Below are 15,458 nucleotides of genomic sequence, written 5' to 3'. Positions count from 1 at the left end.
CTCTCAGCAGCCTGTTTACAGTACACAGTAAATCCACACACTTCCAGAGGCTAGGCTTACAAATACACACACACATTCAGTTTTTGACTCCTCTCTGAGTCCTCTTCGTATTTTTCATCTACAGCTGCACGACTGCATCTGTTTAATTCCCACCAGTGCTTACAAGTATTTGTATGTCAACACCCTGCAGGTGGCTGTAACACCAGAGGCACACATGAACACACACAAATTAGTTTATCCATTTGAAGAGCTCGTGTACAGCTGTTAGTATGATTATATGATTATGTGTGTGTGTGTTATTCAAAGAACCCCTGAGAGCAGCTGAGTGAGTTCACAACTAATTTTGATCACAGAGACAAACTTAGTTATACTGCTGGGAATACACACTTATACACAGTATAGCTGTAAGGATACTCACTGACATAATGCATTACCTAACCCTTTACTCTAACTCTATCCTTTACCCTAACCCTGACCTAACCCTTAAACAGGCCACTGTCGTTGAGAGGACAAGACTAAATGTTTTCACATCAATAGTTTCGAGTTAAAATCCGTCCAGACATGTCAACAAGTCAGAACAGTTGGGAAATTCCACTGGGTGGCGAAATACGAAAATTTCCTATGGCAAACACATTTACCAAGAAAGTAGAAACCAGGGGCACAGAAGTAATTACATTTGGTTATGGGAAGGAGGAGAACAGAAACTAAAGAGCAACAGTGATTGAGATGCATGTAAAAAAAATGTAAAAAATAATTTAATTCAAAAATAATTTAAAATGTAATAATAATAATTATTGTTGTTATAGTCAAACCATTATATTGTTGTGTGTGTGATCTTTGGGGAACAGGAGCAACAGCTGCTTCAATTCTACATCCTCGATAAAATCAAGACGCCAACAGCAGAAATTTGTCCAAGTATGTGACTTTAAATCAGAAGATTACCCTAAAAAATGAAAATAATATTAACTCTGTGTGTCTGTGGTCTTAATTTAAGGTGCTCATCCCAAATCCCTCAGGATGCGCAGAGAGAAAGTAACTGATGGTTTAGAGCAGTGCTGGAGGTGTGGAAGGGTGGAGGGATGGAGCAGATAGATCCAGTGATGGGGTGAGGAAAGGAGATGGCTTCAGCCTGACTGATGCCTTTCCCTAAATGGAGGGACAGAGACTGAAGAATTCCCAGATCTTGGGCTGCCAGGCAGATTAGAGGGATGAGACCTCAGGGTGATGGCTGGTTTTAGATCTGTGACCATATCAGGAAGGAAAGTGCCTGCTATATAACAGCACAACCTCAACACACACACCCATAGTCCTTCGGAGCCCGACCTCCTGCATAGGTGAGTATCACCCTGTCAAACCGATGGCGTGTGTCCTTTCTCTTACTATTTCTAACAACTTAATTTCTGTTTTTGCTCCTTCGCTCAGCTTCTCTCTGCAGCAGTAGGTGTGTGAGCTGGTCAGTCACTTGGTGCGTTGGTGACAGTGGCAGCTATGCCAGGTGCGTACAAAGGGGAGTGTGGGGACAATGTGGATCCCATGCCATTCCTGGTTCCCTTGGAGAAGGAGCGGCTGGATGCTATGAATAAACCCTACGACATCAAGCGCTCCTGCTGGGTCAAAGATGAGAAGGAGGCTTTCATTGCTGGGGAGATTCAGTCTGAGGATGGGGACAAAGTCACCATCAGGACCACCAAGAACACTGTGAGAGTAACAGCAAGCCTGTGCATTTGGTCTCAAAGAGTTGTTTTTACATTTATGAAGTAAATGTGAGCTGATGTCGACAGTAATGTTAATATTCTCACACTGATCCTGTAATAATCATGATGATTGAAAACTGAGTGTCCTTTCTGCTCAGACGGTAACAGTGAGGAAGGATGATGTTCAGCAGATGAACCCTCCTAAGTTCTACCAAGCCAACGACATGGCCGACCTCACATTCCTCAACGAGGCCAGCGTCTTGGAAAACCTGCGCAGCCGCTACGTCAGCATGAGGATCTATGTAAGCCAGCTACACCACACTGAACACCATGTAGCGCCTGAAAAACCTATAAAACTACATCCTGATGACAAAAGGTTGTTCTGTGAAATGTTATTACGGCACTTACAACCAAAAACTGATTGGAAAAAGTCAATTTATGTGTTATTGTTAAAGGGCCATAAAAATCTGTTTATTTACCAGGAGAGTATAAAAGCCATAAACCTTTACCAGGCAGGAAGAGTCTAATAAAAAGATGCTACTGAGCATGATGGGAAATGTAGGTTCCAGTGATTTTGGAGCTTGGCTAAAAGTAATATGGGATATCTCGGTTTCTGGGGTATTGATTTTGACTATTTTTTGCAATGTCCCTTCTATAACTCCCCCAGTAAAATACCTAATCAGTATAAAGGCATTGTGGAAAAAGTAGAACATATACTGATAAATATAAAGATCAGAGAGAAAAGGTACAAGAGCACTGGAATGATATTTAAAGGTGCCTACGAGACAGATTTTATCTGACTGTGTCCTTCAAACATCTTTATTGACTCTCTCCCACTTCTAGACCTACTCAGGCCTCTTCTGCGTCACGATCAACCCGTACAAATGGCTGCCCATCTATGGCGCTAGAGTGGCCCAGATATACAAGGGGAAGAAACGCAACGAAGTTCCTCCTCACCTCTTCTCCATCTCCGACAACGCCTACCATGACATGATGATGGGTGAGGAGCGGGCGATGCAAGGGTGTTGGATCTGAACGACACAGGGGCAGGCTCAGAAAAGAAATTTGAGGGGAGGGTGTTGGCAAAAAGGAGAAGTAGGCATGCAAACGGTATGTTGCAACTTGGGGTAGCCCCCTCGGGATAAGTTGCTTGAAAGTCATTACACAGTTATATGTGGAAAGAGGGAGTGGGGCAGTTGTTGGAAATGTGTAATCAGTGCGGCGTGTGATAATTTGTTCAGGGAGCAGAAAAATACTTTGAGGCCATTATGTGGCATCAGGGGAGAGCTGACAACTGTCCGTGTTGTTCATACTACTGACAGATAATGTCAGCAGTCCTCTGATCTGCTCAGAGAGAAAACACCAGTAATTATTCTCATCCCTCTCTGTCATCACAGAGCATGAGAACCAGTCTATGCTGATCACGTAAGGACAGCATGTTTTTTTTCATTCTCAGCCCTACAAATGACATATACATGTAGCCTGCATGTCTAACTATTACTAATCCATTCTTGGTGTCTGTGCTCTAGTGGAGAATCTGGTGCCGGCAAGACTGAGAACACAAAGAAGGTCATCCAGTACTTTGCCAATGTTGGAGCCTCTGGGAGCAAAGCCCCAGACTCCAAGGCAAGTGTGCTTGTGTAGCAGCATGGATAGATTCATGGCTTCATATGTTGTTGTTTTTTTGTTTTTTTTTGGTCTGACATATCATGGAAATTCCTCCTCTGTTCTCTCAGGGCTCCCTGGAGGACCAGATCATTCAGGCAAACCCAGTGCTGGAGGCATTTGGCAATGCCAAGACCATCAGGAACAACAACTCTTCACGCTTTGTAGGGACATAAAAGACTTGATCATAGTTTACCTCATGGGATAATGATGTCCATTTGAAAATAAGTGACAGTCATTAAAAACAATGACAGTATGTATGTTTACAAAAACATTTTGAGCCTTAGCCTGGTTTTCATCATATTCAGGATATGGTGTTTACACAGATCCTGAGAAATTGGTCATTTCTATTCATGTTTATCCAGGTTTCTCATCATGCACAGAGATTTTCTCAACATCTCTGCCAATATGTTCTGTACCAACAAATCAATTTCATAAACCTGGATAAAGTGTTTACATGCAACAACATTTATCTTGGCATCTGTTGGAGAATTCCTGGTGGATGTTTTCATCCATCAAATGCAATGTAAGACATTCTGTGAGAATCACATTTATCTCTATTTGTTTCAGGGAAAATTTATTCGCATCCACTTTGGGCCAACAGCTAAGCTGGCTGGTGCCGACATCGAGTCCTGTGAGTGGCTTTCAATGATCATACTTGACAAACATCACTGTAAAATACCAGTTACCTTAGTTTTATGTGCTGTGTTTCAACATTAGCTGCAAAAGGGACATATTTACGATCCATCAGCTCTTTTAAATTGATATTCTTTTCATGTTTGTGGTGTTTTTCTGTGTTTGTGTATCAGATCTGCTAGAAAAGTCCAGAGTGATTTCCCAGCAGTCCGCTGAGAGAGGATACCACATCTTCTACCAGCTCCTGTCTGGAAGGAAGCCAGAACTCATAGGTGAGACAGATAAAGCTGCACTTTCACCACCTAATGGGGAATAAAAGTAAATGAAAGCATGAATGAAAAACCAGAGATCATTATTCACTGCTGAAGGTCACCAGCTTTGTGAAACTGCAAAGTCGTCAGGTGAGGTGTTTCCCATGAATGAACCATAACACAATAAAAACAGACTTTCACATCTACGGTAACGATAAATGTTAGGATTAGATTAGGGTGATTTCATCTGTGACACATCGATGGCTCGATGGTTGAAGTCATGTAAATGTAAATGGGCAAAAAAGCTAAAACCTATGAGTAAAAAAAGTAATATAAACAATATTTCATTTAATCTAATAGAAAACACTGATAAAGCTAGTAGGCTAGCTGAAAACTGAACCTGAGCCAAGAGCAATCGGTGAAATCGTTAAAACTAAAAATAACTGATACATAAGTGAAATATTTAGCGAAACCTAAGGGACAATACTTAAAAAGCTAAAAATAGTTTGCTAGAAGTATATGACTGAAGAAACAGTTGGTAAACTCAGCTAACAGTATTATACATGTCTATTTTCTGTCAGTGTAAAAAAACTGTCACATACAATCAATGGAGTTAAACAGCTTTGGCTGTGGATGATTCATACAAAAAAATTTAACAGCTGGTCAACATGAGAGTTTTTAAAATAATAATGAATAATGGCCATCAAACACTGAGGATTTGGTTTCACGGGGACAAATATTGTCTTTCCAGAGGCTCTGCTGCTGAACCCAGACCCCAAACAGTATGTGTGGGTGTGTCAGGGAGTCACTGTGGTGGACAACATGGACGATGGAGAGGAGCTGCTGCTCACTGATGTGAGTCAACACTTGCTCTTGTTTTCCTTCACAGCTGAACTGAATTAATCACATGTGTTCTGCTTTTAAATCAGTAAGAACTGGCGTACCTGTTAGATACGTGTGTTAGCCTGCTGATGATGCTGTTGCCTCTTCTTTAATATTCCCTTTCCTGCCGTCTCTCCATGCTCGTGTCTCTGCAGGAGGCCTTTGATGTCCTGGGCTTCACTCCTGAGGAGAAGATGAGTGTGTACAAACTGACAGGAGGCATAATGCACTTTGGCAACATGAAGTTCAAACAGAAGCCCAGAGAGGAACAGGCTGAGGTGGACTCCACTGAGGGTACAATAAGCCCACCCTGTCTACACGACTCTTTATATCTGTTTATTTCTGCATGGCTTATTAATTCGAATAAATCCATTTCCTTCCTGAAGTGGCCGACAAAGTCTCTCACCTCATGGCCATAAACTCAGGGGAGCTGCAGAAGGGTATAACACGCCCCAGGGTCAAGGTTGGCAACGAGTTTGTGACCAAAGGTATCATAAAGACCTTATTCAGATGTTAAAAACTTTCTTTGAAGCATAGATTATTCCACGCATTTGGACAATGCACTTACAATATTTGAACCCAGGTCAGAACCAGGACCAGTGTGTGTACTCCATTGGTGCTCTGGCAAAAGCCATCTATGATCGCATGTTCAAGTGGATGGTGACACGCATCAACAAGACCCTGGACACCAAGATGCAGCGGCAGTACTTCATAGGAGTGCTGGATATTGCTGGGTTTGAGATCTTTGAGGTGAGATTAGGGTGGATTTGTTGGGGGAGATAAAATCATATATACTGTATATATCAGGTTGTTTCATCTCATCCCTTCACCTCTCATTATGCAGTTCTGTCTTTTATCCCCAGTTCAACAGTTTTGAGCAGCTGTGCATCAACTTCACCAATGAGAAGCTGCAGCAGTTCTTCAACCACCACATGTTTGTGCTGGAGCAAGAAGAGTACAAGAAGGAGGGCATTGACTGGGTCTTCATCGACTTTGGCCTGGACCTGCAGGCCTGTATCGAGCTGCTGGAGAAGGTAATGCACAGTGGGCGCACACAAACACAGACACACAGCAAACTATACACTGCAGTACATCTTTCTCTTTCCACCTCCTGCTCTTTGTCTTCTCTCCAGCCTATGGGGATTTTCTCCATCCTGGAGGAACAGTGTGTGTTTCCAAAGGCAACAGATGCGACCTTCAAAGCAGCCCTGTATGATAACCACCTGGGCAAGTCCTCCAACTTCCTCAAGCCTAAAGGGGGGAAGAAAGGAGCTGAGGCCCACTTTGAACTGGTGCACTATGCTGGCACTGTGAGTATTGGATGGCTGTAGGACCATTTGACATATGGTAGATGTTAGTAGCCCTAACCTTAGTCAACCCAAGCACATTTGCTTCACCTACCAGTTTGTGTACAATGTGTAACGTGTGCAAAGTGCTTCAACTGTCCACTAATAAATTGCTAATTATTGCAGAAATGCATCTGCCACTGTCACTGAAGTCACTCATAGCTCTGAATGTATGGCAAGATGTGGAAATCCTGCACATACTGTAGATACAATTAGACAGTTTGTGCCTTTTACAGGTGGGCTACAACATTTCTGGCTGGCTGGAGAAGAACAAGGACCCTCTGAATGAGACGGTGGTGGGGCTGTTCCAGAAGTCCTCCATGCCTCTGCTGGCTCTGCTTTTCAAAGAAGAGGAGGCCACTGCAGGAACCAAGAAGCAGAAGAAAGGGTCTTCCTTTCAAACCGTCTCCAACTTCTACAGGGTAACTCACACAGATGCTTACATGTTCACGTAAACACACACAGGTACGCCTGTAAAACCTGCTTGGAAACTCATTCAGGAGTCTATTCACTATTTCTGTACAACAGGAACAGCTGAACAAGCTGATGAGCACCCTGCGAAGCACCGCCCCCCACTTTGTGCGCTGCATCGTGCCCAACGAGTTCAAGAAGCCTGGTCAGTGGGTGAACAGTGTGTGTGTGGTCTTTGGTGTATTGTTAGTAGAGATCATCATGTGTTTCTCAGTTTTTTAAAGATATTAAGGATATCTTTTTAATGTGTAAAGGTGTTACAGACAACCATCTGATCCTGCACCAGTTAGCCTGTAATGGCGTGCTGGAGGGAATCCGTATCTGCAGGAAAGGGTTCCCCAACAGACTACAGTACCCAGAGTTCAAACAAAGGTCTGACTCCCATTATTTTGGTATTTATCTCCAGTATTCCAGCATGAATCACCATTTTTTAGCTGCGGTCATGTTAAACCTGTACATCTTCATAGGTGATTTATCTTTGTCTGCTCCTTTTTCCTTTCTTCTCCTCTTCCCACCCTCTTCTTCTTTTCTCACTCTGCTCCTCCTAATGTCTCCTAGGTACTATATCCTCAATCCCAACGTCATCCCTAAGGGATTCGTTGACAATAAGAAAGCTTCTGAGCTCATCTTAACCTCTATTGGCCTGGACAATATGGAGTACCGCATTGGCCACAGCAAGGTACACCCCTGTTGTCATCAAGCACATATTTTTATTATTCCACAAAAATATAATGTTTATAGAATATCATGCATTATTATAGATTAACCCAACAGCATATTAAGCAGTTAATACGAGCACCATCTTGGCTCATAATGCATAAAATCTATTTGCATAATGAATAGTTTCAATTTTGATATTCCTATACGTCTTTATTTTTACTAAAGTAAAATAAATAATAATAAAAAAAAAATTCAACTTATGTCAAATACTGTATATAAGAACTAATTTTTCAATTATAATTATCTTCTGAACTTATTTTATTTCTCTAATAAAAAATATCTTCTCTGGCCATAAAAGAGTTGAATCACATTTTGTAAATCATGTGTGGATGATGCCTCCTCCTCTTCCTTTGATCACCTGTCTGTGTTTACCTGTCCTCCTCCTCCTCTGCAGGTGTTTTTCCGTGCAGGCGTCCTGGCAAAGCTGGAGGACATGCGTGATGAGCGGCTGGCAAAGATCATAACCATGCTGCAGGCTCAGCTTCGAGGAACTCTAATGAGGATCGAGTTTAAGAAGATGGTGGACAGAAGGTCAGTGCGTGCTTGTGTGTATGTGAGTGGGTGGTCTTCTCCTTTAGGTGCATGATCGTAAGCAGTAATAGTGATTCTTTATTTTTATGTGTGTGTGTGTGTGATGCAGAATTGCACTAATGGCCATCCAGCGCAATGTGAGGAAGTTTCTTCAGTTACGCTTCTGGGGCTGGTGGAAACTCTACACTAAGGTGAAATGCTGAACACTTCCCTTATCTCGAATGATGAATGATAAATGATGAATGATGATGATGACGATTTCCTGCCTTGGCTCTCACAGGTGAAGCCCCTGCTGATGGTTGCACGTCAGGAGGAGATCTTCAAAGCTAAGGAGGAGGAGCTGCGGGTGGCGGTAGAGAAGGTCAAAGAGCTGGAGGGCAAACTCAAAGACCTGGAGGGAAAGATGTTCACTCTGTCACAGGAGAAGAATGACCTCGCCCTGGCGCTGGCTGCAGTAAGTATCTGCCCATAGCTCAGTTTGCCTGAGACTCCTCTGTAGGGATCATACGTACGTACAATGACACATAAACTCAGCGATGTACCTTTCCTCTACAATGACACCTGGACAGTCCCACACTACATACTTACCTTTACACACTTCAACCTCTTGTGTCCCCACAGGAGCAGGACACGCTGGGTGATGCTGAGGAGCGCTGCACACAGCTGATGCACCAAAAGGTCCAGCTGGAAGAGTCAGTGCAGGTAAAAACATAACATTACACCAACAAACAAGCATCAGTTAGGATTTCTACAGAATAGAGTGTAAAATAACAGTAATGTTACCCATAAACTAAATGGATTATATAAGAAGCATATAATGTTTGTGTATTCACATCATTTAATCAGCTCATTAAGAATCTAAGATATGTTAAAAATAGCATTTGTTTTGGAAACAACTGTGAAACTGTCCTGCATTGTCTAAATTAACTGGAATTGTAGGATCTGCGTGAACGCCTAGAGGAAGAAGAAGGCAACACAGCCGCCCTCCATGGCCAGAGGAGGCAACTGGAGGGAGAACTGACCGAACTGAAGAGAGACTTGGAGGGTCTCGAGTCCACACTGGCCAAGATTGAAAAAGAAAAACAGGTAGAAAGGGGGGGGCGACAGGGCTGAAATCTGAATGCAACCAAATGACCACTGAAATCTGTTCAATGGTGTGTTTAGGGTCTGGACTTCAAAGTGCGGACTCTTACTGGTGACCTGAGCCAGCGGGACGACCATATTGCTAAGCTGCACAAGGAAAAGCGAGCCCTGGAGGAGCTGCAACAGGTAGACGCATGACGACGTGCACGACCAGAATGTTTATTAATTGTGTGAATTCATTAGATGTATATAACTTTTATAAATAATATATGTAGAAAACTCTGGAGGATCTCCAAATAGAAGAAGACAAAGTAAACCATCTAACCAAAACCAACAACAAGCTCAACACCCAAGTGAATGAGGTACACAACCCTTGACCTTTGCAGAAATGCAGGAATGTATTTAGACCTGCACAGATCACACTCAGATCTGAGCCTTGATAACGGATGGGCTGTGTGTGTGTGTGTGTGTGTGTGTGTGTGTGTGTGTGTGTGTGTGTGTGTGTGTGTGTGAAGCTGGAGGACAGCTGGGAGCAGGAGAAGAGGATCAGGGCGGAGGTGGAGAAAGCGAGGAGGAAGGCAGAGGGAGACCTGAAGATGGCCATGGAGAACCTGAATGAGATGGAGAACGCCAAGGTCGATCTGGAGGACGTCATCAAGAAGTGAGCGAGAAAAGCCTGCACACAGACACACACACACACACACACACACACACACTGAGGCTGAATACATTTAATCATTATTCATTCATTGATCCTCCGCTGTGTGCGTGTGTGTGTGTTCATTTAGGAGAGACTTTGAGATCAACAACATGAACTCAAAGCTGGAGGATGAACAGGCTCTCAGCTCCATGCTCAGCCGCAAGCTCAAAGAGCACCAGGTTTGTGGTCGGAGACGAACAGAAAATATCTATGTGCCATGTTCAGGTACTAATTCATTTCATGGGAAGACGAGAGGTTGAAGAGGTAAAAGTGGACGACTGCTGACGACAATAAATGGTCTTAAACATGCAGCTTTTGTATCGTGTGTATTTTCACACATGTTGAATGGTCTGTGTTCCCATTCAGGGCCGCATTGAGGAGCTGGAGGAGGAGCTGGAGGCTGAACGAGCCATGAGAGCCAAGGTACAGACCATAACAGGCAGCTGTAGTTCAAGCTGGACATATGAGCAACCACTGGTTCCGGTTTCACGTGTTTTATTGCACTGATGTTGCTTATTGCAGTCAGTCAGTTGGTTCTCTGTGTTCACTAACAGGTTGAGAAGCAGAGGGCGGAGCTGTCACGGGACCTGGAGGACCTCAGTGATAGACTGGAGGAGGCGGGAGGAGCCACCGTCGCCCAAGTAAGTTTGGCTGAGAGCTGTCAATCAGTCACATGATCGTTGTTAGCAAACTCCAACATGGATGCGGCCCTTCTACGCTCCACAACCTCATCTGTGCTTCACCCCTCAGATTGAGCAGAACAGGAAGCGGGAGGGGGAGCTGCTGAAACTGAGGCGTGAGCTGGAGGAGGCCGCTCTCCAGTCAGAGGCCACAGCATCTGCGCTGAGGAAGAAGCACTCAGACGCGATGGCAGAGCTGGGAGAACAGCTGGAGAACCTGATGAGGCTGAAAGTCAAACTGGAGAAGGATAAACAGTGCATGAAGGCTGAGATCGAAGACCTCAGTGTTACCGTGGAGGCTGTTCAGAAAGCCAAGGTGTGAGAAGATCTTTAAAATCTTCATCAAGAAAACGCATTCAGACATGAATATATACTGACACATACACTCATGCCTTTTCATCTGTGTGTTTTCATGTGTAGATGAACTCTGAGGCTCACGCCCGTAAGCTGGAGGACAGCCTGGCAGAGGCCAACGCTCGCCTGGCTGAGATGGAGCGCACTCAGACTGAGCTCAACACTACCAAGATCCATTTGACTGGTGAGAACACAGACATGGACACACATCTGCTCCACACATGCACTTTCTCTTCGGGTCCTGGATCTGTGCTCCTAAACTTTGCTTTTGTTTGGATCCAGCGGAGAATAATGATCTGAGCAGGGACTTGGAGGACGTGCAGAGTAAGCTGACGCAGGTGACCAGACTGAAGGCTTCACTCACCTCACAGATCGATGAGCTCAGGAGACAGGTGGATGAGGAGAACAAGGTACATGCCACCACAGACACTCAGATCATTTCAGTTCACTTTCTTTTACCTTAATTGAAGATAGGATTCCAAGATTTAAGTTTCCGGTGTCTCTGACCTGTGGATCCTCTGACCTGTCCTCATTTTTGTAGGGTCGTAACACAGCAGTGGTGGCTCTGGCCAATGCCCATCATGACCTGTCCCTGCTGAAGGAGCAGTTGGAGGAGGAGTCAGAAGCACGCGGGGAGCTGCAGCGTCTCGTGTCCAAGCTCAATGCCGACGTCACCTCCTGGAGAAGCAAGTACGAGACAGACGCCATCCACCGCACAGAGGAGCTGGAGGAAACCAAGTGGGTTCAACTGAACTAATCTGTAAATCAAAGTCATTTCTGTTTAAATGAAACATGGTGGTAAAACACAAACAAACTTGTAATAATGCTTCGTACTTTTACTCCATCCACTCTTCTCCAGGCGCAAACTTGCAGTGCGTCTCCAGGAGGCTGAGGAAGCAGCAGAGGCGGCCCAAGCCAGAGCTGCCAGCTTGGATAAGGTCAAGCAGAGGCTGCAGGGAGAAGTGGAGGATCTCACCATAGACCTGGAGAAGGTACACACATGCACATGCAGACTGTAAATGATATGATATAAAGTTAAATATATAACTATGTGTAAGAAAGCCCAGTCTGGCATTGTGAAGTTTAGGAGCACACCTTTCTATACCCAAGATATCTACAGGGACAAGGACCATAACAAATGACTTTCTTCTGCTTGTGTCTGTGTTTCTGTCACCAGTCAAATGCGGCAGCAGCTGCTCTGGATAAGAAGCAGCGGGTTTTCGACAAGATGGCAGCCGAGTGGAGCCAGAAGAACGAGGAGCTACAGCTGGAGCTGGACAGCAGCCAGAAGGAGAGTCGCTCCTACATGACGGAGCTCTACAAGCTGAAGACGGCGTACGAGGAGAGCCAGGATCATATAGAGACCATCCGCAAGGAGAACAAAACCCTCTCAGGTGCTGCAGATACTGTGGTGCAATAGATCATAATGGAAAATGTATCCAAATTTGTTGATGATGTACCCTGTTTTGTCACAGAGGAAATAAAGGAGTTGGTCGACCAGCTTGGGGAAGGAGGCCGCAGTGTCCACGAGCTGCAGAAAGCCAAGAAGAAACTGGAGGTGGAGAAGGAGGAGCTGCAGCTGGCTCTGGAGGAAGCTGAAGCTTCACTGGAGGTGAAAGGAAGAGCTTTTATGGCCAAAAAAGGACAGATCGTCTTCCGACATTTAGTCACAAGCAAATGTGGGACTTTTGCTTCAGTTCATCGGTCCAGTTGTCAAAAAGTGTGTATGTGTGTTTGTGTGCAGGTGGAGGAAGGTAAGCTGGTACGTGTACAGCTGGAGCTGGCTCAAGTCAAGGCCGACATCGACCGCAGAATCCACGAGAAGGAGGAGGAGTTTGAAATCACCAGGTTAGACATAAGACATAACACATAAGAACATGTGTCACTTTCTAAACTTCCTGAAGACACATGGACAAATCATACACATTCACTTCTTACCTCTGCACCATAGAAAGGTCAGACGCCATTCACAACTGTTCTGATTAGCTTCTATTGATAACCATTACTCCTCATCTGTGACGTGTGTGTGTGTGGTCTAGAAAGAACCACGCGCGTGCGGTCGAGTCGCTGCAGGCCAGCCTGGAGGCAGAGGCCAAAGGTCGTGCCGAGGCTCTGAGGATGAAGAAGAAGATGGAGGGAGACTTGAATGAGATGGAGGTTCAGCTGGAGCATGCTAACAGGAACAATGCTGAGCTTGTGAAAACCCTCAAGAAGCTGCAGCAGCAGATCAAAGTAAGATTTTCATTTGCTCATCATGTAAAACTCCTAAAACAAATACTGCGGCTTGAAAATCCTCCTCGCGTCCATCACTTTTGCAGGATCTGCAGGTGCAGATGGATGAGGATGCCCGTCAGCACGAGGAGCTGAGAGAGAAGTACAGCCTCCAGGAGCGCCGTCTGAGTCTCATGCAGGCAGAGATGGAGGAGCTGAGGGGAGGCCTGGAGGCGTCTGAGAGGGCCCGCAAACAGATCGAGCAGGAGCTGGTGGAGACCACAGAGAGGTTCAGTGAGATAAACATACAGGTATGTGGCTGCACAGACAAACCAGGACACACAGACGAACAGTATATTTGTTTTGATGTGTTCTGACATTAGTCGCTTCATCTGCTTTTGTCACACTAGAACCAGAGTCTGACTATCCTGAAGAGGAAACTGGAGGCTGACCTCGCCCGACTGTCCAGTGAGAACGAAGAACTGATCTCAGAGTTTCGTGCTGCGGATGAAAGAGCCAAGAAGGCTGTGACTGATGTGAGCTAATGACTACACACACAGACAAAACCCAAATTACAGAGAGCCAAGAGGAATGAGCTCAAAACGAATTGTACATTCATGCGTGTGCCTCCATCCAGGCCACACGACTGTGTGAGGAGCTTCGACAGGAGCAGGACCGGAGCTCCCACCTGGAGAAGATCAAGAAGAACCAGGAGCAGAACCTCAGGGACCTGACAGTGAGGCTGGAGGAGGCTGAGCAACAGGCCCTGAAGGCTGGGAAACGCACCATCCAGAAACTGGAAACCAGGGTGAGAAGTTTGCCAAAGCATTACCTGAAAAAAGTGACAAAATAGGGACAGGTCAAACCAGCATACAGACACCTCACCTGCCTCAGAAATTTCTTTCACCAACTATGTCATTTCCTCCTGTTTTTTATTCCACTAGATCAAGGAGGTGGAGAACGAGCTGGACCAGGAGCAGAAGCGCCACATGGAGACAATAAAGACCCTCCGTAAGGGAGAGCGTCGACTCAAGGAGCTGATCTTCCAGACGGAGGAGGATCATAAGACCAATCAGCGCATGCAGGAGCTGGTGGAGAAACTCCAGACCAAGCTCAAGTCCTACAAACGGCAGATAGAAGAAGCTGTGAGTCCCACTGGATTTACTGCCCACCACTTAATATTCTAGACCTATATATCATGTTATATACATACATCTTGTTGAATCATGTCTGGAAGCAAGAAGAAATGAAAATGAATATGCAGAAGTGTCTAACAGTACCTTTGAACTGAAAAACAAAAAACAGCACCCTCATGGGCAGACAGGTCGGAGAGCATGGAGTCCTCCTGGTTCTTCTTCAAACAAAAGTAGATGTGTTTATTTAATAAGACAAAAGTTTTGTCCTTGTCCCTGTAGGAGGAGCAGGCCAACAGCAGCCTGTCCAAATACAGGAAAACAGTCCATGAGCTGGATGATGCTGAGGAGCGTGCAGAGATGGCAGAGATGGCTCTAAATAAAATGAGGACCAGGAATCGAGCCTCGACCACCAAAGGCTTCACCTCGGTGGAGATCGTTCAGGTCACCAAGCCTGCGAGTGGCGGACAGGACGGGTAGAGGAGAACAGTCAAAATGACCAGGTAGGAATTTACACACACAACATGAAGATTAACTCCCTGTGCATGTGTTTCTACATGTTGTCTCTTTGCCCCCACAGCGACACACACCCATTCAACCCTCCAGAAGATGCCTCACTGAGGATCTTTGAGCACACACACCTTGAGGAAAGTCTTAAACATCCCAGGCTGAGCTCCTTAAACAGTCTTCAATGATTAAACATGTCTTCAACATCACCAATAGTCTTAATCTTTGTAGTCTTAGGATCACACCTGTTCTAGTCGATTTTTCCCTGCACGCTGTTTATTTTACTGTTAACGTGCCTTGAATGTACCACATGTGTATGTCTACAGTCTTTTTATGTTGAACTGTCTCAGGACTCTTACAGTTTGTTGGATCCTGCATTGTTTGTAAGTGACAGAGTTTCTTAGAAGTGTTTCTACTGCATGTGTGTGTGTGTGCGTTTGGTCCGTCCTCGCGTCATCCCTGGAGGGAGGAGCGGGTGCAGCTGTGCTCTCACGTCAATGATAGAGAGCACACCTGTGCGTGCGTCGCTGCAGCGTGTGTGTTTATAAGGTGTGTTACAAAGTCTTGATAAACTGCAAGCAAACGACAGAGTCT

At 45.1% G+C, this 15,458-nt stretch overlaps 1 protein-coding gene across 1 annotated transcript; it reads left to right on the top strand.

The window, feature by feature from the left end:
* The first annotated feature begins 1,194 nt into the window (after window positions 1-1,194).
* LOC113140462 (myosin-16-like) lies at window positions 1,195-15,204 on the top strand. The gene is made up of 45 exons (XM_026324262.1): window positions 1,195-1,334; window positions 1,423-1,698; window positions 1,853-1,996; window positions 2,538-2,694; window positions 3,092-3,119; window positions 3,224-3,326; window positions 3,431-3,523; window positions 3,930-3,993; window positions 4,169-4,267; window positions 4,998-5,101; window positions 5,284-5,422; window positions 5,515-5,616; window positions 5,712-5,878; window positions 5,992-6,162; window positions 6,262-6,438; window positions 6,711-6,896; window positions 7,003-7,090; window positions 7,200-7,317; window positions 7,504-7,624; window positions 8,060-8,196; window positions 8,306-8,387; window positions 8,477-8,650; window positions 8,818-8,898; window positions 9,136-9,282; window positions 9,361-9,465; window positions 9,555-9,641; window positions 9,795-9,940; window positions 10,068-10,158; window positions 10,346-10,402; window positions 10,534-10,620; window positions 10,730-10,975; window positions 11,080-11,197; window positions 11,296-11,423; window positions 11,555-11,751; window positions 11,873-12,005; window positions 12,191-12,407; window positions 12,489-12,625; window positions 12,758-12,861; window positions 13,053-13,245; window positions 13,332-13,535; window positions 13,635-13,760; window positions 13,862-14,032; window positions 14,169-14,369; window positions 14,640-14,860; window positions 14,938-15,204. Exons 2-44 carry the CDS (start codon window positions 1,489-1,491, stop codon window positions 14,835-14,837), a joined length of 5,838 nt encoding a protein of 1,945 aa, XP_026180047.1. The 5' UTR covers window positions 1,195-1,334; window positions 1,423-1,488; the 3' UTR covers window positions 14,838-14,860; window positions 14,938-15,204.
* Window positions 15,205-15,458: the final 254 nt, after the last annotated feature.

The sequence above is a fragment of the Mastacembelus armatus genome, chromosome 8 (genome assembly GCF_900324485.2).
Source record: "Mastacembelus armatus chromosome 8, fMasArm1.2, whole genome shotgun sequence".
Classification (NCBI taxonomy): domain Eukaryota; kingdom Metazoa; phylum Chordata; class Actinopteri; order Synbranchiformes; family Mastacembelidae; genus Mastacembelus; species Mastacembelus armatus.
Note: the sequence above shows the minus strand (reverse complement) of the source record. Positions and strands in the feature narration are given on the sequence as shown.